This window comes from Haemorhous mexicanus, chromosome 5, assembly GCF_027477595.1.
Source record: "Haemorhous mexicanus isolate bHaeMex1 chromosome 5, bHaeMex1.pri, whole genome shotgun sequence".
In the NCBI taxonomy this organism is placed as follows: domain Eukaryota; kingdom Metazoa; phylum Chordata; class Aves; order Passeriformes; family Fringillidae; genus Haemorhous; species Haemorhous mexicanus.
In genome coordinates this window covers 35,320,158-35,346,926 of record NC_082345.1, presented here as the reverse complement: position 1 = coordinate 35,346,926, position 26,769 = coordinate 35,320,158, and the positions used below count along the sequence as shown (strand labels likewise).

Below are 26,769 nucleotides of genomic sequence, written 5' to 3'. Positions count from 1 at the left end.
ATTTGAATTAGTGTCTTTCGTTGCAAAGCTTTTTTGATCACATGCAAGAATAATTTTAGCTGAACCTCGCTCATGTCTTGTAAGATATCAAAAATTCAAAGACACCTAATCTATAAAACACTGTAACATGTTTGATGCAAGTCTTCCTGCAAGTGAGATATTACTGAAATGAGTTATTTGTTTGAAATATTGGACATTCAATCAAACACTTTTTAGAAAAACAGAATCATCGGGAGCTAAATCAACATTTCTTAGAAGACCCAACAGCTTGGCCTGTAACAGAGCAGCAAGACTGAATATAAAGGAAATACAGAAAATACTCTGTACACAACATTCTGAGTGAGCTTCAATCATAAGAAGTCTCGGAAGATATCTCTTGATTTCTCCACTTCTCAGATGCTCAAAAAGGGGATTTCATACTGTCCATAACAATGATGCTTCCCAGCTAAGCAAGAAAACTGTATCAGCCTGCTGCCACAAGGCTCCAGACAGAAAACAGAAACATGAGGTGGAAGAGAAATGGAGTATTGTAGCTCTGTATCTTGCAGTACTCACCAACTCTCTTCTTCAAGTCATATTTGAAAATGCAGCTGTAACTTCACCTTTACATATAAACATATATATAAAAAGCAATTCCTCTTTTTTAACGTCTTATTCCCAGGAACTGATCATACACAATTCTAACTTAAGGATGCATATCCATTTATTTCAGGAAGTCTGATTACAAGCAAATATATCCATACTCTAAGCACACTGACAAGTTCCAAGCCTAACTTCCTCCTTGGTGTCGTGGAGTATTTATTCCCAGAGCTAATAAAACATGCAGGCATCAGCCCAAGCAACATGGCACCTGACTTTGTGTGGCTCTTAAGCTGCACTTTAGACCACTGTGCTGGACAACTAACTCAAAGGCTTTAGAACTTCTGTTTGAAACTATTATAAGGTTAAGGGAAAATCTTTGAGAGATGCAGACTGCAGTGTGTTGAAGCAAGCTACAAAGCAAAGATCTAAAGACCTCAGAAGCTTAGACTCAGAGCTGCTAACTTGTATAACCAATGTCTTCATCCTGTGATGAAAGAGAAGCTGAGCAAAGTTCAGAAACCATTTTGGCATTTATCCTCAACTCCAGCTACGTCCTACTCCAAGTTCCCTCATCGAGGGTCAACTTTCTAGGGCTTTTATCTATCAAAATGCACTGGCATTTTCATACCCTTAGTGGGCAATTTACCTCATGCAATACAGTTTATGCTAGAAAAGCTAAACCTTCCTAGGCTGTGCAGGAGGTCTCAGATGTTCTGGTAGCATTCATTCCCATTTAGGTCCACTTGCTATTTTGCTTCTCACAAAGAACACACTAATTGGACACCCCCTTCCATTAAAAAGATCTTATAAATTCGTGCAGTTAATCATGGATTAACTGCAGATTTGAGTTCAAGACTAGGGAGGGAAAAAAGAGACAAAATCTGAGTAAAATGGGAGCCCCAACATGAGATGTTGACCACCTGGAATGAGTCCACAGGCACCAAGTTGGTCACAGGACTGCAAAAGAGACGTGGGAAAGTTGGGGTTATTCAGCCTGGAGAAGAAAAGGTTCTGGAGAGAACTTACAGAAACTTATAGCAGTACTAAAAGGGACCTACAAGAGAGCTAGAGACCTTCAATAAGGGCTTGTAGTGACAGGATTTGGGGGAATGGCCTTTAGATGAAGGAGGGTAGATTTAGATTAGATATTAGGAAGAAATTCTTTCCTATAAGGTTGATTAGTCACTGGAACAGGTTGCCCAGGGAGGTTTTGAACTCCCCATCCCCAGAAGGGGGCCAGTTGGATGGGGTTTTGAGTAACCTGATCTAGTGGAAGGGTCCTTGCCTATGGCAGGGCAGTTTGAACTAGATGATCTTTAAGGTCCCTTCCAAACCAAACCATTCTACAATTCTATGAAAAACCACTGTCACACCAGACAAAGCACATTAGTCTCATGTACCTCACAATCTATGAGCTGTGTTACCAATGAAGTAGCTCCAAGATAATATGCTATGCAATGATATGGTCTGACAGTGTCTACTGAAGCACTGTTTTTACTGAGGCAGCAGTTACATTCCTGCTCAGTACTTTGGTGTCTCTTGCAGTTCATCTTCTATGTGCATGTAATCGAAAGAATTCAAAGGACTTACTGGCTATTAAGAAAAGAGACAGAAAAAACCAAATGTGAGGAAAACTGAAGAACAGAGGAACAACCACATTAAAAAATGAGGGGGACTATCTGTCTTAAAAACATATAACACAGAAACCATTAAATACCCCTGACTGACTCTCAAACTTTCTGCAACACAGAATTTACATTGCAAGTGAGAAGCTTTGGCATCACTGTCTTTAAAAAATCTGCTCACACAATTCATTGAAAGCCAACAGTACACAGGTGTTATATCATATAATGCTACTGTAAATGATACCTTAGATCTTAATTAGACAGATGTGCCATAGCTGAGCAGAGACAAACCTATACAGCTCAAAAAAACTGGGGCCTAATGACTTACCCTGTATCCCACTGGATGACTGTATTAGAGCAGGAACTGAACCCAGCTCTTCAGTGTCCAGTCCACAACCTTAATCACAAGGCTGCAAAGTTAAGCACACATTTAAAGACTGGGCTGATGTGGGTGTTTTATGGTGCAGTATCAATGTAAATTGCAAGATTTATCAGTTAGACTCTACTAAATGAGTTCAATAAATGTGGTGCTAAATCCACATTACATTAAACAGGACAGCTCTGTAATTCAGTGGGTAGCCAGACAGCAGAGTTCACCTCTACAATGCCAGGTTTGTGCAAAGCACCTGAAGTGCTGGTTCTTCTGATGATTCAAACCTCCTGAGTTTCCTTCTATCTTGTTCTTGTCACCAAAATGGACATAATGGAAAACTGTGCATGTGTGAGTTTCAGTACAATAGAGCTTGGACATAGCTGGATTATACAGCTGTGTCACAGCTGCAAAAGGCTTCTATGCCCCATAGTCAACAGGAAACCACAGCATCTCTGGGCAAGTATTTGGCTGAAGTCTTCCCTTGAAGCTAGACATACTTCAAAGAACTCTAAGACATCCTAACTTCATCCTAAAAAAGAATCACTATGGAAACATCCCAGCATGTCCCTTGCCTGTGCGTGAAACCATGGGACATTGCAGTTACTATATTGGATAAGGACCATTCTAATTTGAATTTGAATAATAAATTGCCCTTGAACAACATCCTACAGTCAGTTGTCTGCTACACCTATCAGCTAAGCTGCCTTCTGAATATTATAATTCTGTGTAATTCAGGATCCCCAGGTCTCCTTTCTACACTTACAAAATTATTCAACTGTGAACTCACTTTTTTTTTTTTGCCTGTTTTAATCTTAAACATTGGGTTCCATATTAAAAAAAAGTCATCTCAATAAGAAAAAAAAAAAGCTTTATCCATCTTTACTAGAATGAATGACAGAGATATAAGAGATTTCACAAAGATTTCATGATTGCTAAAACTGTGCACTACTTGGATTTCCTTATTTTTTCATTTTACTCAAGCACCAGAATGGGATATCTGGTAAACTGTTTTTCTTGAGATTACCATAAGGACTGCCTTTGGCAATATTATTGACAGAAGTGGAACAATGACATTGGTTTTGATTTAAGCTCTTTAAAATGCTTCAAAATTTCATAAAATTACATGATTAATTAGCAATTAAAGAGTTGGAAAACACTTTCAAAAGCAGTAATCCAAGGCAACATAACCATTACCACCTTGATACTACAGATGAATTTTCTTCTCCTAACAATTCTTGCTGCAACAGGAAAACATATTAACTTTCAACATTTGTTTCAGCTGCTGCTGTGCTAGATTTTAATTAAGTGTCTGGTGTCGGATTTAATTCTGATTCAATCAAGGTAAAGTTTACTACTGTCTTGTAGAGTGATCCCAGCTCTTATTGCTTACTTGACACTTACTAACAGAATGCAAGCAAGAAGCTGACATTCAGATGAAGATAAGCTGATTTTCAACGTCAAATGCTCAAATTTTCGAAGTAATGACAAATGAGCAACAAAACACTATAAATTAACAGTATACTAAGTTTCAGAAAGTAAAATTATTTACCACTACAAAATGGAAACTGCTTTTGTCAGGAAAATTCTGATAATGGTTTTACGTTTTATCTGTAGGTTTTTGTCTGTATCCTGATAGGATTGTCTTCCTGTCACTAGTTCCAGTTTCAGTATGTTCAGGTGTGCCTGTTTACAAAACTGTGATTAAAGGGTGAATATCATCTTAGCCAAATAGCCTCACTGAAGAATTGCACTTGCAAAATAGAAACAAGACATTTTCAGTCCACTAAAGTACAACTATTTTGAGTCTGATAATACTGAACTCGAAAAAATTATACTGTAGTCATCAGTGAACTCAAGGCACTGAATATAAATTAGTGATCCAAAGCTACATCTCTCAATCCATACTCGAGTATTGGAGTCCAAGGGGATATTTGCTTTGCTCCCTTTTCTCTTGCATTAGTTGTTTGCTTCTAAGAGCACTGCAGAGAAAAAAGTACAACTGCTGGCTTTTTCATTAGACCACAAAAGGTTAATGTCAATGTCTTGGTGTTTCAGTAAAAAATTCTGACAAATTAACTCTAAAAACTCACAATGTGACTCTACCCAGGTCAATCTTTTCAAAACATAATGACAGCATCATCTGCTACAATTTTTCGTATTTTGCTTACAACTTTTATCTCTAATTGTTTAGTTCTTTCGACTGAGATTAAAAAAGACTTACCCTGAAAAAAGAAAGAAAAGAAAAAAAATCAGAAAAATTAAGTTAATGCTCACAAAAATGCAACACAAAATCTTTGAACATGTAGCACCTTGGAGACTCCTCACTTTTCTTCAATGTAACACAGTCATTTTAGCAGAATAGCTAATTTATTTTGCTTTTGTTACTTCTAATTACATAACAGTATCATTATACTTCTGCAAATCCTAAAGGGAAATGACAACCAAACAGAATAAACTGTAAATATTTTCTTTGTTTGAAAATAGTGAAAGGTGTGCAAGGCTGTCCTCCAGATGACAGCTAGGAGCAGCTGCAAATTATAAATCCCATTTGCCACTATTTATGAGCATCTTGGCAAGACTGGGTGGACCTGAGCATTTTTAAGGCTACCAAGCACAGGAAGCTGAGGCAGCTCTGAACCTATGCTACCCTAACAGAGGTTATGAAATTGTTATATAGGAACTGTGCTTATCTGAACAAACACACACATTCACCTTCATGGAGTAAAGGAGGAATAAACAAATCCTACAGTGCAAAAATGAAATTGAGCATACTCAGCTCCAGCATAAATTGCCTTTATCAAGAATCAAGGATGAAAGAGCTTTTCCATCTGTAGGTTGCAAAGAGTGGAAGAGGGGCCCTAAGTGCCAGATGGAGTCTGGGCATTGTATGCCAGGGGTAAGAAGGGCCTTTGGTGAGGACAGAGAGATCTAGAGTCAGTTCTCAACACTTTACTGAACATCTTCAGCCCCTATTTCACAGAGCCTAAAACTCCTTTGCACCCTTCCTCTCCAAGTCAAGAAAGTCAGCACCCTGGAGTGCTCTTAGCTGCTCCCAGACTCTTTTTTCCACTCGATAATTCAGCATTATAGTTACATCCCCAGTGTGGATCCAAATACAACCTAGCTGTGTACCAGCCCTTTCTCTCACCTCTCCCAACAAACATTTTTCTGGGAGTAAGACAAGTGTGAAAGTCAGCAAAGAGCTACCCAGCCTAGTTTTAACTTAGTTAACTATAAAAAAACCAGATATTACTCTAAATATTTATGAGTTGCTGTGAATTAAAGCAATGGGAGCAAATGTTTAATAATCACAAGAAATAAATTGAAGGAGTTGGTTTGGTAAAACAGACCAGATCCAGAAACAGAGATTGCAAACACATCTACAGACATCCAAATTCTCAGTGCAGCATAGTGCCATTCAAGTTACTTTTAAAGATAGTGTCACAGGTATCTCATTGTAGCAGGAGAGAGCTCTGACATTAGGAATGCCTAATGGGCCACAGCCATAAACAAACTAAATCTCTATTGAAAACAGAGAGGGAAACAAAAAATTTTTTTCCACAAAAATCTTGAATAACACATGTCTATTTGGGCTAACCTTGCTGTGTCTTATCTATGTTTGTTTTGCTGTTCTGTCACAGAAGTTTAGAAAAAAGATAAAAATTGAGAATATTTCATAGTTAGGAAATGCCTTTTCTTTTACTGGTGGCTTTAGTGTTGTAAGAAGGCCGTGAAGGAAACTAATGAGTAACTATGGTTTTTACTTCCTTTTGGTTTAAATTGGAACTGGATCTATCAGTTTGCTACTTTTTAATATAACGCCCTCTCCTCACATGGTATTTTCCAGATATAAGTTCCTTAAGCACAGGGAAGAAAATGAAGGTCTAAACTGAAGGTAGAGACCTAGTCCTACACTAGGAAAGTTTACCTTATACCAAGAGACTTCAACAGGTATTTATCAGCTTTATCAGCAGAAGATTACAGAACAGTTCTGACACTGATGTTTACATGGGTTACATAAAACCACTCTAATTTTACCTAGAAAACTTATTAGAAATAATATGTGTAGCAGAAAACAGAACCTCATCCAAAATGTGTGTAGGTTTTCTTACCATGTGCTTGAAGTTTTCACTCCCTCCCCCTATTCTTCTATGCACTTGTGACAATTATCTGTCCATCTGCACACACATACAGGCACCAATGGACTGTACATATTTCCAAGTTTTGTGTCACCTTCTCCATCTTGCATTATGATTAACTTGAAAACCAAGCAAGCTTCAGCTCTAATGATCAATTCCTTTTCTCTGTTGCTCAGAAGGCTGCCATTTGCTAAAATGGTGCAAAATTATTGTTAAAAGCCAAATACACTCTTGTCTCAGCATGTGCAGAAAACATTGTATCTCCACAGACTATGCTATGCATCCAATTTCCTGTAATCACAGCACAGGAGAAAACACTTAAATTCAATCTCAATAGACATCATAATTACTTTTTCAAATTTGATTAATAAAGTGTCATAATCTTTGAAGATTGGCTGGTTTACTGTTTTAGGGGTTTTGTTTTTTGGTTTTGTTTTTTTTTTTTTTCTTGAAATTTGTAATTATTAACCTTACTTAATTTATTTGTATTTGACCAGAATTAAATTTACCCTCACTGACACAGTAACTTCAAAAGCACCTGAGGGCATGAAACCAACAGCCCAAGGAGCCCACCAATGGATCCCTTCTCGTGGTTCAAAGGAGAATCCAACTGGCTTGCAAAATTCCTGACTACATTAGACACAGACTTTCAAAGGAACACAACCACATAAAATAAACTGCTGTAGTCCATTGTCCCTGAGACTACAGCTTGACACCATACCTTAAAACAATAATTTAATTACTTTCTCTACAGAATAAAAGAGAAAAAAAGAAACTTAAATGATAGCAAAAAAAAAAAAAAAATCTACTGATATAAAAGAATTTAACTTTATCCTGAAGATAGAATATTTAAAAGCATAAACTTAATTTTTAGGGCTTGAATTGAAAGAAAACAAATAAAGAATTACACTTTTATCATATTCTAAGCTCATTTCTATACTCCTCAATTACATCAGTTGTATCTTTAGCTTTTAAAAAAGCAGCAGGAGTAGAATGCTATTCTTCATTTTCTGTACACATTCACTTTCTGTATCATAAAAGGAGGTTTGTTTTGAATGCAGCTTAGTAATTAGCTGTGATAGAGTGTGCTTTAATGTAGTATATTTGGGTATGGTATAGCATTGGATGAAGAAGCATTCTGCATTCATAGAGGAAGGAAAGCTTCCAGCCTCATACCTCAAACTGCATTCAAGACCACAGATGGTCAACTAACAAACAGCTTGATGCCATTGTTTTAAGTGAAAGGTACCTTGTTATTTACAAAAATAGTAAACTGTCGAACAGCACCAAAACATATGCAGTCCCTTAATGGAATTATTTAAATTATTTATCATCAGTTAAAAAAAAAAAAAAAATTAAAAAACCCAAAACCCCTACTTTTTCTCTTCCAGAGTATTCTGAAGTTCTTGCCAGAAGTAAATAATGATCAAATGGCAAGGAGTTAAAAGCAATTAGAAAGTAAAGGTGTGAAACTTAGTACCACTTAATACTAAAAGATCAAATGCTGCTTTGGTCTTTACAGTGGATGTAGTTTTAATGCCTTGATTTATTGTCAAACTATTATAAAGAACACTTAAGCACAATAACCAGGTCCTAAACAATACAACCCTCCATAACTATGTGTCATGGGTAACCACTGGTTTGAGCAGTAGCTAAGGTTGTATCAAGAGCTTTCTACCCTAAAATGAGGAAATGGCATCTTGGAAGAATCTGCTACTTATTTCAACAAATGCATCTTTCTAAATAAAGAGAATGTGAGATTTTCCTCATAGACTCTGGCAAAAACTAAAAGAAAAACTTGACATGTTGGAGCAGGTTTGACTGTGGCTCTCTCTGCTAACTTTGTAATCTGAAAGGTTAGCATCATCATCTAGGTACAACCAGCTGTATCACAAAACTTACCTCCACCATTCTTCTGACACAGATAGGGGAATCGCCACACATTCCCCAATCCCACAGAAAATCCAACTTGTGCCAGAATATACTGGAGTTTGCTGTTCCAAGCAGGTCTTTCATCTTCTACATCTGAGCCTTCTTCAACATCTACATCTTTTTCTTCTGGATCATCAACCATAAGTTCACTCTTCTTGAAGGCATCATCTGAAGAGTCCTCATTAGAGAGCAGGTCCTTAACTGACTCAATGACCTCATCATCTAGATCTCTTTTCACTACCTTGCTGTTCTTAGGCATTTGTAATTTGAAACAAACAGCAAGGAGATGACGTTCAGCTGAAAGAGATGGACACTGAAGCAGACTCTCCCTCTGCTTGGGATAAAATACTGAATAAAAAGACTGAAGATATTGCCTGATGGGTCCTTGATACGAGAGAATCAAGAGTAAGGACTTCTGTTTCTGAACACTTGCTCTACTGAAAGTATCTGTGGAAAAAGAAATTAAAAAGGATATTATATTATTACACAGAAGAAACTTAATTTTGAAATTGCATCCTTTGTTTTACCCATTTTTGCATATCTCAATGATTTGACAAGAAGAAAGGGATGTTAAACCACTTTCAAATTGTAGGGAATAAGTCCACTACTTACATTTATATTTTATAAATATTTTATAAAACACATTTCATTACCTTCTTAAGGGTTTTGTTTTGGTTTAGTTCCTAAGGACTGACAGACTAACCGCTCATACTTTGATACCACAACAAGATTTTTCTTATCAGGCATAAAAAGGGTATGTACTTTACATAAAATATAGAAACCCAACTCCCTAATTTCCTGACTTAATAGCTTTACTTGAGTTTATTAAAAGTATATTTTAACCAAAGTAAATTAAGTTTTTCAGACCATTTCAGAAAGTCACGCAGCAATTAAAATTTTGATAGAGAGGATGCACCTAGTAGTTCAAAAGCAATGGTGACTTATTTTCTTATCACTCTTCATCCTGGAATATATAATCACAGTCATAGTTTGAAAGGAGAGATGCTCAACTCTTATAAGCTTTGATGCTTTAGATATTTTTAATTATTTACTGCTTCTAAGAAACCATTTGAAATATTTGAAATGCCAGATCCATTTTAAAAGCCTACTGTTTCAAATGGGTATGTATAGAAACTAAAATGCCTGCATCTGAGTATGTGTTTTTCTTAAACATAATCATTTAAAAAGACAGACTTGCTTGCAGCTGCCATACAAAAGGCAGCCATAAGATTTTGGGGAGGAATGTATTTCAATAAATTCTTCACTAATCACATGGGATAAAACTAGTGTGTGCAAAGCCATCTGCACAATTAAGAGTCTTAAAAGGGATTTAGATTAGGTGTTAAGCTTCATGAAAGCTCTGAAGAGAGCTTCTGTAAAGAATACACAAGTAATCTAATCAAGAACTGCTGATGAGAATCAGAAATGACTTCAGGAAACATGAGACCTTACAGCTTTTGCTTATGGACTTGCTGCAACATCTATCTGGTCCACAGTCTGAAGGCTGCATCATGTCCTGACAAAATCCCCTGCACTGGAGAACTGCAAGGTACTGTTCACACAGCCACTGGGAGGTCGAGCACCTCGCGGCTGCTTCTGTGCCAGAGCCAAAGGAAAGACTTTGAGCCACTGGAACCCAGCCCACAGCTTATCACGCTGAGACTTCACAGCACCAGAAATAAAACCTCTGCCACCACAAGTCCTATCACCAGCCTCCTAGCCAACAAGGCAATCACTTTTTCCAATAATTCCCAAGGATTTGGAAGTTGAAGTTCACTCCAGTTGCCTACTGAACTCCGTTGTACCCTGTTTTCACTGATTCCCTAGACTCCGGTCACTGTCTTCTCACTTTCCCTTCTGTTACTGCCTCCTCTCAGCAACTCTAGCTCTGGCAGTCAGCCCAGTTTTTTTAAGCATAGTAGAACCTACTTGGCTTGTGATCTGCTTCATGTTCACTACTGTCACTGAACGGTTCAGGGTCCTATAAACCCTCCTTCTGACATGCAGTGGGACTAGCACCAGGCTTTGCTTTGACTGATACTAGTTCTTACAAAAAAAAAAAAAAATTAAGTGTTTGAGCTATACAGAGAACATGAGAGAAATCCTAATACTCTATCCTGTGTATCTGGGCTAAATGAATGTCTGTGTGGGCCTCTTTTCATCTATTCTCTCTTTTGCATTGCAGTCTTCAAAGGACTACACCTTCTTCTAGTTCATACATGATTCAGTGGCTCTTAGTTCTGACTGAGATATCCTATGTAGAACCAAAATGCAAACGTAATACATTAAGATGAAGCATTTGAGCAGTCCTAATGGAGCTCTGGGACTATAAGCCACAGCATCTGCTACTTCAAATATTACTTTTTGTCACAATTCAAACTTTTTTTCCCTTTGTTTCACTGATGCAAATTAGAAAGCAGCTTCTCAGTTCCAGTAATTAGTAATAAATTCAGGGATTACATTAAAATGAAACAGCTGCACATGTGAAACGACATCAGTATTTCTCTCTTAAGTCTGAAATCCTTCTCTAATTGTAATAACAAAAAGAGATTTTCAGTCAAAAAGACACAAGCCATAGATAAGTAGTTACTGAAATGTTTTAAAAGGTCATACCTGTTTTAATTATTTTAGATAGAGTAACTTGCAGAGCAGCAATATGATTTATCTGGAGCTCTCACTGATGAGTCACTTCCAACAAAAATTGCATCACTCTGTCCTGTCATGCATTAAACATTGCACTGCTACGCTTCAGGATAAACTGGGCTTGAGACTTCTACTCCTAGCACAGTATCATAATAATTTCCCTTTCATTAACCTTCCATTAAGCAGTATGTTACCCACAAAAATATCACTCTATAGACTGCAACATTTGCAGGGCTTGAGAAAATGTGGGAGGCATGCTCAGCAGACTGGTGCATGGTTCTAACAGGACTGCTTTCCTAACTCAATGCATCATCACCGGCCAGACTGCACCAAGGATGAGGACAGTCCTTCCGGACACATCACAAATCCAAAGGCACTCTCCTACTGCCAGATTTAACAGCTTTTCTCTGTATTAAAGGAACTGGTACTAAAGCAAATAAGGAGTCCTCTCTGAAGAGATACTACCATCAGGTGCAAATGTTTGAAGAGTGAACCCAGCAGGTTTGTGCAAGGAGTCCACTGCCCTGTGCTCAGCACTCCCAGAACGCAGTCAGTGACATGCACAGAAGCTGCTCTTTGATCCAGAACAAACCTGCACAGGAGACTGGTATCAAACTACTCAGCTTGAGCCAGGTATAGATATGAATGCTCCTGGGTGAAGTCTGAATAGGGAAAAGGAGTAGAGTTACTCACCAGCTCTGATTAGCTAAACACGAATCCCTGAACAGGCTTTCATTTTCCTCATCAGAGTACTGAACTTGAGCACAATGCTATTCTATGGTCCCACATCACTTGGATGTGATCTGGTACTGAAGTTCATCAGCATTAAACTAGGAAATATCACATCAAATTCTGTTAAACATATTCTGAGAGTTTCAGTACTTGTTACCTTGTATAGAAATAAAGAACTATGTGATGAGACAGGTAATTTTGTAAATCCTTAGTAAAATGGGGATTTGTTATGTAGATTTTTAAATTATACTTAGGAGAAACTATCATTATATTATATTATATTTATCATTACATTAGGACTCCAAGTCCTAAATCTTGTCAAGTATTTTAAAACATTACTATGATTTAACCAGTACCTCGGATTAGAAGTAAAATATCTAAAATATAATTTGGCCTTATTAAAGCTGTTTGTTTGTAGGTTGTATTTTTTCTTCTGTCTTGAATTTAGATCGTGGAATTTGATCAACTGATTAAGTTCTCAGTGTCTCATCCTTTTCATGACTCAAATGATGTAACCTGTCAGATGAAAACACTGAAGGGAAATTTTTATTACCACATTTATCGGAGAATATAATATTTTTCTGGACTTTTCCATGACTGAAATGAGCAAATAAGAATGATTTTCCTTTTTTTATTAAAATTCCATTTATAAAGAAATCTAAAATTACTCTTAAACTAACCTGACAAGTGTCTGTATTGTTTGCTGGAATTCAACAGAATGGAAATTGATGAACAGTACATGGTTCAGTTAAAGGAATATTTAGAAAATTATTCTGTCACTGAAATAAGAGCAATCAATAATCTAAGTTGGCATAAACAACTTTTGCAAAAACTTTACTAAAACAAACATATGAGCTAGATTTTAATTATGTCTTACTAGCATTGTCCTTGATATGCTAATATCTATTTCTTTCACATACTGAAAGATAAAACAGTAAGACTTCTCTGACTTTTCTGACATCAAGCAAACTGCAGACCCCAACTTTCTCTCTCAGAACACAGCAGGAATTTTGTTATTTTTTTCCATGGAAAAAGAATCAACTCAATGCACCAGCATGCAGAAGTAAAGTAACCTGATTAGACCTCCGCACCGCTAGCAGATTAAGCAATAATAATCCCTTACAACAGGGAATTCAGACCCAAATTAGCTCCCTGGGAGATCCACGCTCACTATAGAACTTTTACTTCAGCTTCAGGCCTGCATTCAGAAATGCTGGCACAGGGAGATAAGACTTGCAATGCCTCCACTGACCAAACTTGCAAGCATTTGCAGAAAGACCCAAAGGAACATCATTAGTCAAAGCACCAAAAGACATATTGAAAAACATCACTGCCTGTCCTTTTCTCACAATCGTTTTTGCAAGGAATGCCTAGTAAGGGAGTTGTCCTGTTTCTGTTCAACACTGCTGCTCCTCTTCACCATTACACTGGCAGTGAACCTTGTGTCGGGCTCCCTCCGATGCACCTCTATCAGACAGATCTGCATGCCAATCAATACAGAGATACCTACTAGAACACCACTGTACTTCTGGTTCTCTCAGCTGTGTAAGACCAATAAGCAATTAAAGTTACAAGGCTGGAGATTTTCCCAACATGTACAGAAAAAGAGTCACAAAAGAATCCCCTCACAGATTTGAAAGTATAATGAGTACAGCTGCCCCATGTTCTTGGAAATTCACCACAAACCTCTATAACAAGCCATTTGTAAGGCAATTTCATGTTTAAAACACCCCACAATACTATTGCAACAAGTGATATAACTAAGTATTAACAAACTTCTAGCAGTGTTTTTCCAACATAAATTACAACACAGTAATTCTTACATCGCGTTTCTTCTTAAAACCAGCACTTCCCTCTGAAAAGGAGAGCCAAAAATATTATTTTCTAACACAGTGCATTTTTTATTTTATAATCTTATTTTTACTTCTGATGGAAACACAGCGATTTGACAAAATTATTTACATTTCATTTTTACTGTTTTACAAATAATCGTCGATACCTTTCTTTGGTTCAATGTTTGCCATTGAAGGGATTAAAGAGAACAACATTCTACTCTTCAGAGCACTGCATTCTTCCCTGAGGAAGCAGTTACATACCAACATTCTGCTGTGAGGGTGGCAAAATGCAATAAAAAGCAGCCAGTTCACATCACTATAATCTCAGTTTTGAAAGTAATTATGCCAGTGTGGTGTGCCAGTCCAGTCCCACAAGCTTGAGTCTTATGTTCCTGATCACCAAGTCTTCCCTTTGACTCCCAACAAAGAAACCAGTATGGTTAAGCAGAGGACATGGAAGTAAAATCAGGATTACCACCATGACACATGTTCATAAAAGATTTTTATTGGTATTCATGCCAAATGTTTCAGTCTGCATGAAAGTGCAGAAGAGGTGCCTTTTGCAACAAAAGGAAATTTACAAAATGCTTCTCAAATATGAATAGACAAGCTGGGAAGAAAAACCATGATGGAAACAAGCAATACAGAAAATGAAAAGTGAAGTTTTGGGAGCAACACACAGCTGTAAGTCTGCAAAAAAGAAATCTATGCAGACAGGATGTGGGGAATATCTAGTGACAATCTATCTGAGTGAAAAAGAGAGGAAGAAGACTGCAAGAGCAAACCAGGTTTCATGGGAGTACTGCAACTGTGAAGAATGGCTATCGCTGGGGGAATCTGTGTACAGATAATTATTTCAGGAAGGGTTGCACTGTGTAGCAGTACTCATTGCACAGACTGAATTACTGCTGCAATGCAGCATTGTGTTCTTGGGCGGAAATAGGAATACACACCATAACCTTTTTGCCTAGTCAAGCCCATCTCTATCCATAAACTGAAGCAACCATTATGCTGCTCTTCAGCATGAACTACATGAAGTAGCATTTTTTCCTACCTAGTTTAATACAGCCTGTCAGTAATACATAGATTCAATAGGTGCTTAACTCATTTGCAATTAAAGATAATGATATATACAGTTATACTTGTATTAGCATGTCTCAGAAAACATCACTGAAGAATGTAAAGAAATCTGTTACACATTCACTGTAAAAAAAATAAGAGCTCTGTGGGCTATGGGAGACAAACACATTAGAAAAAAGTTTTTATTCTGGTGTCTACAACAGAATCATTAATATTACAGCAAAGCTATTTAAAAATGCCAGACTGAATTCACACCTGCTGCACATACAGGTAGTTATACAGTTTTTAGTGACACTGCATGTTTCATACTGCTAAGAAACTTGTTGTCCATTCGTACAAAATTTTGTTCATGGCTTTATCCTACAACAAAACCCTGCACAGACTCAAATGCAAAAAAAATCTGGTCCAGATTAGTCTCCTTAAATTTTAGCTACAGGAAAATTCTTCCTACTATTATAGAACAAACACAATAAATTGACAAAATCAGCAAAGTTTCTTTTTCAGGATAGTTCATTATCAATAGACTTGATCTTAACAGCTTGTATGACTACTGCCAAATCCCTGGCCCAACAGAAACATCTAGAGACAGAATGTTACAACCTAGAGCTCTTAAATGCCAGGGGTTTTTTTCACTGCACATAATCTCTAAAAAATTAATTTGCCCTAATGTAGTTTTTCGCTTCTGCACAGGTTTCTCAGTATTTTCTTCTCACAAATCAACCTCACTGAAATACTTCAGAGACTTATAGGATCAGCTAACTGCAACCTCCTATTCAAATGGAGAAAGTATATCACTAATTCAGTGGCCTTTTCTTACATGTACTTCATTGAACGAATAAATTCAGTGCTACCACTCCTTCAAGTGATCTCAGCCATGATGAAGAAACTCTACCCCTGGTTGGTCAAACTCAAAAGGAGTAACTATTGAAAACTTGAAACAAAATCTCCATATTCTACACTCGCCATATAAGATACAAGAGAACCATGAGTTTATTGTACAATTTTATCACACTTCTCAGAAGTGAGAGGTTGTAAAAGTATATTTAACATTTCAATAAGGTGTTAAAGTCACTCAAGTGTCAGAATCAATTACTGAAAATTAGACATTACCTGATACATAGTTGCCCCAAGACCCTAATTCTCTGACCTCTGTGCTTTAGAGGGCATCAAGAAGTCAATCAAGTTTCCCTTGGGAAGAATTTATGTGATTACTTCTTCCTCTTTTCTATACGCAAGCAAAAAGCCAAACTGAACATATGGGTTAGCGGAAGTCTTACTTCTCATCACATCTGATTATGTGATTTCATTACACGAATCACACTTTTTTTCCCCCCTAAATTGTTTCAATACATTTCCTGAGTAATGGCAAGGTTACTTTGAATCACTTTTCAAGGACAAATGGAGTTGCCCAAGCGGCCACCTGCTGATATGTTAAAGTTATTCTGCAACTGAGAATTCTGAGATCTCAAAAGTCATGCGTAAAAGCTGCTACCATTGCTATGCTGATCTATTAAAATTTGGGACTGAAAACTTCTTCCAATGTCAACAGGTATTTTGTCTTTTAATTAAGAACATTACTAATGGAGATGAGTGAAAGAACAATGGAAAGTAGTTGGGAAAACAGGTAAAAATGTTCTTAATGTTGCGCACACGTTTGGTAGACTACTCTAGAGAATTTAAAAAAATTTATCTTCCCAGAAAGATTCTACCACAAATACTTCAAGTGGTAAATCCATGCCACTTGAGCAGGGATTACTCCTTAACAATGTCATCTAAATCAAAGGAATAGCTGCAATTAGTAGATTGTGTTTCTGAAGAATTTGTGATTTTTTTCTGACCAATTCAGCATTTTAAAAATTTTGTGCATACGAGCGTTTGCAATATGGAAAAAAGACAACTGCAAGAACGACAAGACATGAAAGGTCAAAAGGGATCAGGTTATGCTGTAAAACTAGTTTCAAGATGCCTTGGCAGTTTCACATACTCAGTTTTCTGTACTGGTGACACATCTGAACAGCTATGAATGGTTTGGTTTTTCATGCACAGATCAAAACCAATGGGATTTTTTCTTCTTCAGTCTGAAGTGCAGAGCTGAGCCCAAAGGGTGTGTCCAACATGCACTGCATGCAGGCTGTGATTCTATAGTTATCTTAATATGGGGTGTGGGTAAACAAAACACTTGTATATTAGCCAAAATGAAATTAAGCAATCTTTCCTGAGTGTTTTTCATAGTTTCCTTTCTAACGTGAGGCAGATAATCGGAAATATACTGCTAAATAGAAAGAAACTGATTATGTTGTCATCGCTTTTTAATCAAATGGAGAAGCTGGCTGCACAATACATCCAGCATATATTTATATGACATCAGATAACAAAATCTTTACTTCATTCACACTTTTCTCTGTAGGGGGGAAACTGGGTCCATATCCTATGGTATGCCACAGTGACACACACATGATAACATATTATTTAGAAATTATTAGGCTTATCTTAGAAAACAAGACTTCAGCAGTGAGCTTGTTATGTAGCAGTAGCACACGGAAAACAAAATAGTTGATGATAATGTGGTTTTTAACAAGTAAAACACAGTGCGATTTACTTAATTAGATGCAATCCCATCACAACTCACGTGTGCCAGGTCAGTGTGACTGTGCAGACATATTAAAATCATCTCATTTACTTCCACAACAAAAGCAAAGCCTTGTGAAGAAATTCCAGTTCGCTCTAACACTAGCAAAAAGAGAACAAAACCAGGCACCACTGGCATAGAAAATTAGAAGGATTAATAAGCAAATCGAAGAGAAAAAGAATCACTGGGAGAACACTGTAGGTATGAATCTACCCTGTGGACATGTCGTGGTACATGCTGCGGGCTGCAACCATCAAAATCGCCCACAGAAAATAAATCCAAGAGGCACAAAGGTTGGGAGAAGGTCCTCATTACCATACCCACCCAAACATGGCTGACACCGGGGCGCACCAGCCCCCGGCCGCGGGGGGTGACCCCGCCTTCGCGGGGCGAGAGACGCGGGTGGCGCGGCGCCGGGAGGCACCGTGCGGCCCCGCCGGGCGACGCCCACGCTCCGCAGCAACAATGCAGCGCCCGGGCCCGGCCCTCGCCCCGTGGCGCGTTCGCCCGCGGCACATGGTGGGGATGGAGCCCGCGGGCGGCTCCCGATAGTGCCCGGCTCCCTCAGCGGCCGGCTCGCCCCGCTCTCCCCGAGCCCGGGCTCGTCCGGCACATCACCGCGGCGCTGCCGGGGGGGACAGTCCGCGCCCCCGCTCCGCACGGAACACGCGCTACACATGCATCTTTTACGCAACACACAGGAGATGAATGAAATTTCTTTCACTCGGAAAAAGATCTAAGTTCCTCGTCCTTGCCAACAGCAATAATAACAATAGAGCTGATTAAAACAGCCCCGTACATCCTTTTACCCTACCGCCTACTTAAAACACATGGGCGGCTTCTAACCGGCGCCGCTCGCTATTGTTTCCCGAGGGGCCGGCTCTCCGCGCCAGCGGCAAGCTGGCACCAGGGCGAAAGCCCCGGCTGGGCTGGGGGGACCCCTGACCCGCAGGAAGGCGGACGCCGGGCGGAAAGGGACCCCCCACACATCCTGTCCCTTCCCGACCGGCGACACACGCGAGGCTGCCACGCTCCCCCGCGGCCCCAGCCGCATGGCAGGGCTGGGAAAGCGCGGGCCGCCCCGCGCACCCATGCTCGGCGCCGCGCCGTGCCCTGCCGTGCCGTGCCCTGCCGTGCCTTACCTCCGCCCGCCGGGTGCCAGCTGCGAAAAGGGGGGGCCGGGTGCCCCCGCGGACGAGGATGGCGAGCGGGGCCGTGCGGGCGTGGGGCTCAGCAGCGGGCAGGCGGTGGCAGCCACATGTGCCCAGCCCTCACTGCGGCGGCGTTTAAAGACAGACATAAAAGCGGCGGGGGGAGAGGAAAGGGGAGGGCAGCGCCGGGCCGGGGGAGCCGCACCTCCTGACGCAGGGAGGAGCGCCCACCCACCCGCCTGCAGCAGCATCTCTCCGCCGGAGGCGGGCGGGGAGGAGGCAGACACGGCAGCGAGAGGAGAAGGAGGCGGCCGCGCCAAAATCCCCGCGGCCACGCTTAGGCACCGCGGGTGCCTCGTTTCTATCCTCATCATCATCCCCTGCCGCCTCCGCCTCTCTGCGCCCAGACTCGTGGCGGTGCCCAGGTCCTTGTGCCGCTCACGCTGCGAGCGGCCGCCCTGGCCTTGCTGTTGGTGGGGTAGCGGCACACGGGCGGGGGCAGCCTGGAGGCGGGAGGTCGGCACACAGGGGAACACGTAGGTTTTCTAGAAGAAGGGGGTCAGTGGGAATGAGGGGTGTGGGAGCCAGGAAGGAAGAGAAGCCTGTCGGAAGGAGAGGGGCGGCCGCAGCAAGTGCAACACCTAAATGCTGGCGGCCGGCAGGCGGCTGGGGGCGGGCTCGGAGCGGGATGGAGCGACTGTGAGAAGAGTGGAAGGCGCCGATCATCCCCGTGGTGATGGTGCACAGGTCTTGTAGTCCTGACTCCTGCAGTTGCTTCAGTCGCAGGAAGGCGATGTTTGGCTTCAACGCCTCCCCGAAATGTTCTGTCATTAAGTGTTCACTGTCTTTCGGTCAGTTTTTTCTCTGCTTGCGTTTCTCTTTTGGAAAAAAAAAAAAAAAAGAGAAGAGAGGCAGATCGATCCTGTCTAGCAAGGAAGACGTAGTAAAGATGAGGAAGTGAGTTGTTCAAAGGCGCGGCAGCCAGGTGGGAGAGGCTCATTGGCTTTGCTGAGGATAGGCACGATTGAATAGAGAATGAACTGGCTTTAATGCTCGCTGTGTGAACAATTATTGCGACAGCTTCAGTCTTAACGTACATAACCTTATTACATCTCGTGAATCAAGGAGAGATTTTCCTCCAGAGTATGGAAGGTAGTCTGCCTATATGATTTGCATTTCCTTCATCTTTTACTGAGAAACCTGTGATACAAACTTATTTTCATTTTAAAAGTAATTCATTATTAAAAGTAATTTTAATAATGAATTAAAAAAAAAAGCTTCATTATTAAAAGTAATTCATCAGAGCATTGTGCATTTCTTGCTATTGGTGCTAGTTCACTTAAATAATAATTTCCACAGTGTATTTCAATTATGTATAGAAACAGCCCTGTAGACAATAGATTATGTACTCACTGAATATTCTTTGCAACTCAGGAAAAATGAACTTGCCTTGAGTAAGTTTCTAACTGTGAATTAAGTTTCTTTTACACTAAGTACTAATAAAAGGAGGAATTTATGCTTTCATTTGCCAGATCATGAGTGATACTTTTATTTAGTAAATTAACTAGTAATGTTAATCAGATGACTGCATAGTTAATTGAAATAGGAAGAGGTCATTTCTAGATCCCTTTAAATTCTATGTGCCCTTAATGGTGAGCTAAGATCTGACGTAGGGTGCTACATGCACACAGACACAGAGAAAGCTTCATTTGCTTGTCTGACTCTCCAAGTGTCTCTGCTTGTGACTCAGGAGATTTGAGGATAGAGAGAAAAAAATCTAAGTGGAAAGCAAGACATGCCAGCACAACAAAAATCATTATCGTAAAAAGCAAAGCCCAAGTGCTGATGTACAAAAGTTCTACACCATCAAACATTTAGAGAAAAAAAATGCAGAAGGAGAGAAAATGACTGGAAGAAAAGCAGTTATGCCAATTTCATTTTTCTGCTAGGTTTTGCTATCTTGTCACTCATGTAGAGTTTTAAATGCCGTGAGTTGGAAGAGACCCATAAGGATCATCAAAGTCCAAAGTCCTGGCTCTGCACAGGACGACCCCTCACACACCATGTGTCTGAGAGCATTGTTTGAACACTTCTTGAGCTCTGCCAGGTTTCATGCTGGGACCACTTCCCTGGGGGGCCTGTTCCAGTACCCAGCCACCTGCTGGGGGAAGAACCTTTCCTTAATATCCAACCTAAACCCTGACATAACTTCAGGCCATTGCCTCAGGTCCTGTCACTGGGCACTGTTGTGGTGTGAAGCTATATTCTGTCCCTCAGCTGTGCTAACTTCTCCTTTCCCTTCCCCCTGCCCACTTGCCCTCTTCCTAAGTGCTGTCTGTCAAGTTCCACATTCCAGTAAGGGCGTTGTGTGATTGGCAGAAGTTCAAAAGATGCCTCTCAGACCTGGGGTCATTGGCCTGTCCAGGTGTCATTGTCCCCTGAGACCCTCCTCCTTCACACCTGGTTGGTAGCTCACCTATCCTCTCTTTCCCCCCTCCCTGTGGGCTTAAAAGAGACTGAAGCCATGCGGTCTGTGTTCTGTTGGAGCTGTTACCAAGATTCAGAACTCTGTCACCCTGGAATAAAACTCTGGATTTAACCCTCCGGCGGAACCCGCTCTCTTTCTCTTCACCATCGCCTGAACCTTTTCCACCAGAGGTAAACTGAGTTTCTACTTTGCTTGGACTCATTTTGAGTGCCTGACTGCCAGCCAGCCAAAGGTGTCTCTGAGGTGAAACATCCACAGCTGCTACCTTTGAGCACTAGGGCTGGATGAGCCCAGGCATGCTCCACCCGGCAATATTGGGATTTTTTTATTCCTATAGGGCACCACAGAGAAGAGATCAGTGCCTGCCCCTCCTCTTCCCCTCCCGAGGAAGTTGTAACTGCAGTGAGGTCTGCCCTCAGTCTCCCCCAGGCTGAACAGACCAAGTGACTTCAGCCACTCCTCACACAGCTTCTGTTCAAAGCCCTTCACCGACCTCGTGTCCTTACCCTGGAGGCTCTCTAAGAGCTTCATGTCTGTCCTATGTGGTGGGGCCCAAAACTGCACCCAACACGTGAGGTGAGGCTGCCCCAGTGCAGAGCAGAGTGGGACAGTCCCCTCCCTTGCCCAGCTGGCAATGCTGTGCCTGATGTCCCCAGGTCAGGGCTGGTCCTCCTGGCTGCCAGGTCACTGCTGACTCATCTGCAACTTGCCATTAACCAGGACTTCCAGGTGGTTTTCTGTGGTGCTGCTTTCCAGTAACTCATTCTGGATGGGTTCATGAGTTTCCTGACTGCATCACCTGGTTTTGTGTTCTGGAGACACTGAGAAAGGTGCCTGATTCTTCCCAGACTGGGGAAAATCGAGTACATTGCAAGCATTGGCCCAGTCTGTCCATACATCCAAGGCTGCCCCATCCCAGGTGCAGAATCTGACTTTTGCATGCAAGTATCATTAATATTCTCAGCACATATTAATGACACTTTTTCACATGCTGGATAAATGCAAATTAGTATTGTATTTTACACCTTTTGAATCTGTCACTTTTGTTAATATTGTCTTAATGTTAGTTCAGCACTGAATTTTACCTAAAAATATTCCACTCCAGAATATTATAGATTATAAACTCAGTGATACCAGTAATTAACAGCTATACTAGTTTGTGTAATAAGCAGCCATTCCTATTTTTTCCATATTTTTCAAAAGGGTTTGTGATCTAGTAATTCTAAATCACTTGTGATCCTTTTCAACTTTTTTTTTTTTCATTTTATTAAATGTAGCCTCTTTGGTTAAGAACTGTAGTAATTTATTCAAGAAAACAAAAATATGCTTTGTTTCCAACAGTAGCAGTAGGATTAATTAAAAAGAAAGAGATTCTTTATATAAGTTGTGTATTATTACTGGTCTTATGATAATGAATCTGTTGAGGAACTTCAGCTGAACAGAACAGAACCCCTGACAAATCACTGTGACTTCTTATTGCTGCATCATTCTGGCTGCTCTTAGTTCTCTAGGAGATGGCATCTGGTCAAGATTCTGAAGGAGATTTTGCCTTATTGCTCAAGACACAAATTATCCCTTTGGACATAGCAAGCATAGTAAGCATGGATTTCCTGACTACAGTTTTTTGTGTTCTGGAGACACTGAGAAAGGCACCTTATTTTTCCAAGGCTGGGGCAAATCAAGTACATTGTTAGCATTGGGCCAGTACAGAGATTAAAATAGTTCCAGGGACACTGTCAGTTTAGGGTATGGCTAGTTAGGGTTTGAGATAGGTGTTTGAAGTTTAATTTTCACCAAATTGAAAGTTTAGATGAAATTAATGGAATGGTATAGTGACCATAATTTCTTTAGAAGAATAAATTAAACAAGTACCCTATTTTACTCAGAGAAGAGAGAATTAGCATTCAAAATATTTAGATAAATACGAAGTATCATGTAAAGTAAAAGTGTAACCATCAACTTAGGAATTTTGGTTTTGAAAGTAATCCAGAACCTACTGCTTACTAAGGAATGCTTCCATGTGTTACGTTCATCTATATGACACATTATGAGAACTTTAGAAGCTATTTTCTCCTCTGAGATCCAGTGCTCACTATAAAGTCATAGCAATAAAATCATACCCAGGGGAAGTTCTTTCTGACCCCCAAAATTCACTGAGACTAGAAGAAAACGATTATAGCAACTCAAAACTCTGCATGAGTTAAAAAATAATTCCCTCTCATGATGTGTTCTATCTGAGATGATCCATTTTGCAGAAAAATTTTAGGATGTATTTTTTAAAATAAATTATTACTTCTATGATAGAATTAAATTAGTAGGAATTATTATTTCAATTACTACAATTCAGAATACCATGTAAATAACAGAAACTAACATTAAGACAAAAGAAGAGACTTTATTTTCAGAAATCCACTAAAGACTTTTACAGATTTAACCAATGGTAAAATAATTTCTGTGGCAGCAAGGAATAAAAAGCAATTGCAAGCCGTCCATGAGAGCTGCTTAAATGCATTTAGGCATGTAAATGGTGTGTTTGAAACCATCAAAGGAACCTCTGAAACTGTGGTAAGGCACATGGAAAATAAGAACATTATTGGTAAAGGCTAGCATGACTTCACTGAGGGCAAGTTGTGCCTGACATCACCTACCTGTGACTAGGATTCCTTCTGAAACTGTACAAAGCATTTGACACTGTCCTGCATGAATTCTACTCTCCAAACTGGAGAGACAGATTTGGTGATGGAACACTCTGTGGATAAGGAATTGGCTGCCCAGAGCTGCAGTCAACAGCTTGGTGTCCAAGTGGAGACCAGTGGTAAGTGGGGCTCCCCTCAGGGGTTTATAGTGGGACTGGCACTGCTTAACATCTTTGCTGGTGGCATGGACAATGGGATCAAGTGCACCCTCAGCAAGTTTGCAGGTGACAGAAAGCTGTGTGGTGTGATGGACATGCTGGAGAGAAGGGATGCCATCCAGAGGGACCTGGACAGCTGTGACAATGCAAACCTCATGAAGTTCAGCAAGGCCAGGTGCACGGTCTTACACCAGGATCAGGGCAATCCAAAGCATAAACACAGGCTGGGTGGAGAATGGATCAACATGAGCCCCAGAGAAAGGATTTGGGGGTGTTTGTGGATGAGGAGAGTGACATAAGTTGGCAATGGAGAGTTTGCAGCCCAGAAGGCCAACTGCATCCCAGGCTGCATCAAGAGCAGTGTGGCCAGCAGGTTGATAGAGGTGGTTCTGATCCACTCCTCAGTTCTCATGAGACCCCACCTGGAGTGCTGCATCCAGATGTGCAGTCTCCAGCATAAGGAAGGCTGTTATATGTAGGGAGATGTAGGGAGAATAACAGGATGTAGGGAGAATAACAAGTGCTCTGCTCCAGAAAATAGAAGAAAAACAAGATCTCAGTCATGGGTGTCATTGCTACAGCTGTGCTAAAAAATACTTGCTTTGAAAATTAAGAAGCCAGCAATTTACTGGGTTGTTTTTTTTTACATCAAAAATAGATCTGTATTGCAACACAGCATTCAAAAAATAAAATGTTTACATGGACATCTAATATTTTCAAATTGCCATATACTCAGCTTTAGCACATTTCAAATTAAGATAAACTATTAATATAAACCATTATATATACAAACACATAGGCATCACGTAGCAGTTCAACATACAGGTGAGCACAGTGATCTGTTCATAGATGTACTATGTCCTGAATTAAGGTAAAATGATGTCAGGAAGTTTGTTCTGGTTTTTAAAGCTTGGAGAGTAGTCATCTAAAAATTATTTTTGCTTGTAGAACAATGTGTCACATTTTAAATACTATATTGAGGTCTTAGTTCAGAATGGCCTTCATGTTAATTCCTGCCTAAAAGTGCACATGACACTCAGAATTGTTCCTTATGTTTTAGCTAGGTAAATTTTTTTAAATATAAAGTTTTGCTATGCTTTGGTGTTTTTTATCATTGCATAAGGAGGTGAGCCAGAATGGAATCCTAGTGTCTTCAAAATGAATTCTAAAATTCATGGATCTAAGATAACATGAGCTGTGTTAATCTGTACATTGCATGAAGAAAAGTTGTTTGAAGAAAAGTGGTTTAAAAAAAAGTTGCAAAATGTCTCTTGTCTCAGGAGATTTCAGGGCAATCCAGTTTGCCAGTATATTTTAACATATGTCATGTGATGACAGGTTCTGGGCTTAGAAAACCCAGGCATCTTTCTTAATCCCAGGACTGGCAAAGGCTCCACTAATGTGTGCAATCCACTAATGTGTGCAGTGAGTCATCACTGCCCCCAGAAGCTATCGTTCTCTACTTGCAGCCTAATAACTGAGTTATCCTATAATAATATAAAATCCATGTTAGATTTTGCCCATGTCTTACACATACTCTGTCATTTTTAGTTATTGATGGGCAAGTGTGGAAATTACTTTTTTCTCCTGCATGGAATTTTGTTTAAAATCTGTTTACAAAGGACTGGTGTTTTCCATATGCCTCAAGCTGAAGCCCTTATGAATCAACCACAACTTGACCCTTGTGTCAAAAGGCACAAGCAATTCATGTGAAATAATTTTATATTAATGCATTGCAGTCATAAAGCAATGAGGATATGTAAGCCTATAGTACATTAATAGAATTAGAATTGAATTGTTGACCTTCACTTAAGGGCAGGGAGTGAGGATCAGGATGTGTGTTTCATTCACAGGACTAAAAGACTGGAGGGGACAACTGGCATTAGCAAATCCAGTTCTGTGATATCCTAGTTAACTTGCCTGTATAAACCTGCCCCTATATTTATCATGTTCATTCTTAAAATTACTTCACTACTGCATCTTGCTGAAGTTTCTCTAGAACTTCTCTCCTGTGATGGTTAGAAACCTTCTTTGAACAGTCACACTTATTCATCATTATTTTTTCTTGTGCCAAAAGGTTTTTAAAATGCTTTCTGCCTTTCTATTTTATGTACCATTATGTATTTTGGGAGAGTCACTCCATTGTTCCCTCCCTTTGTTTTAATAGGGTAAAAAACTGAGGGTTTTTACAGCAGTAAAAGATGATACAAAACTAACCTCATAGCATATTAGTCATGCACATCATGAAAAGATATTAGCTTGAGTCTTAAAAGGAGCAGGCATGTGATAGTTTACTCTGATACTGTGATAGAGAAGTGTTAGTCCTGAGTTAATCTATTACATCTGTGAGAAACTCAAGTAGTTCCCCTGTGGCACAGTACGGTGCCCGTGTAAATACAGGACCAGAACAAAGATCCATCTGGACAATACCTGCCTTCAGCAGTGCTACATGCTAGATGTTTACAGAAAAGCATGAGGAACAGTGCAATTAGGACTTCTGATAGTATAGCAATCGATTTATAAATTTCTGACAGCATTTCCTTTAATTAAAGTAAAATACTAGTTTGTTCAATAAAAACACGAAGTTAGTATGCATGAATTATCCTTAGCAAATCCATACAGATATTACCAACTTTTATTTATCTTTGACTACTTCTTCTTTCACTTTGATTGAAAAATCAGCACATGATTGAAGTCAAATGAGTA

General features: G+C 39.9%; 1 protein-coding gene across 1 annotated transcript in view; it reads right to left on the bottom strand.

Moving 5' to 3' along the window:
- SLC6A15 (solute carrier family 6 member 15) overlaps positions 1 to 18,865 on the bottom strand; it is a 35,390-nt gene extending 16,525 nt beyond the window's left edge. The window contains exons 1-2 of the mRNA XM_059846841.1: positions 18,713 to 18,865; positions 8,622 to 9,098 (exon numbers count right to left, since the gene is read on the bottom strand). Of these exons, the coding sequence (XP_059702824.1) occupies positions 8,622 to 8,910 (289 nt within the window). The 5' untranslated portion in view covers positions 8,911 to 9,098; positions 18,713 to 18,865. The remainder of the gene's footprint in view (positions 1 to 8,621; positions 9,099 to 18,712) is intronic.
- Positions 18,866 to 26,769: the final 7,904 nt, after the last annotated feature.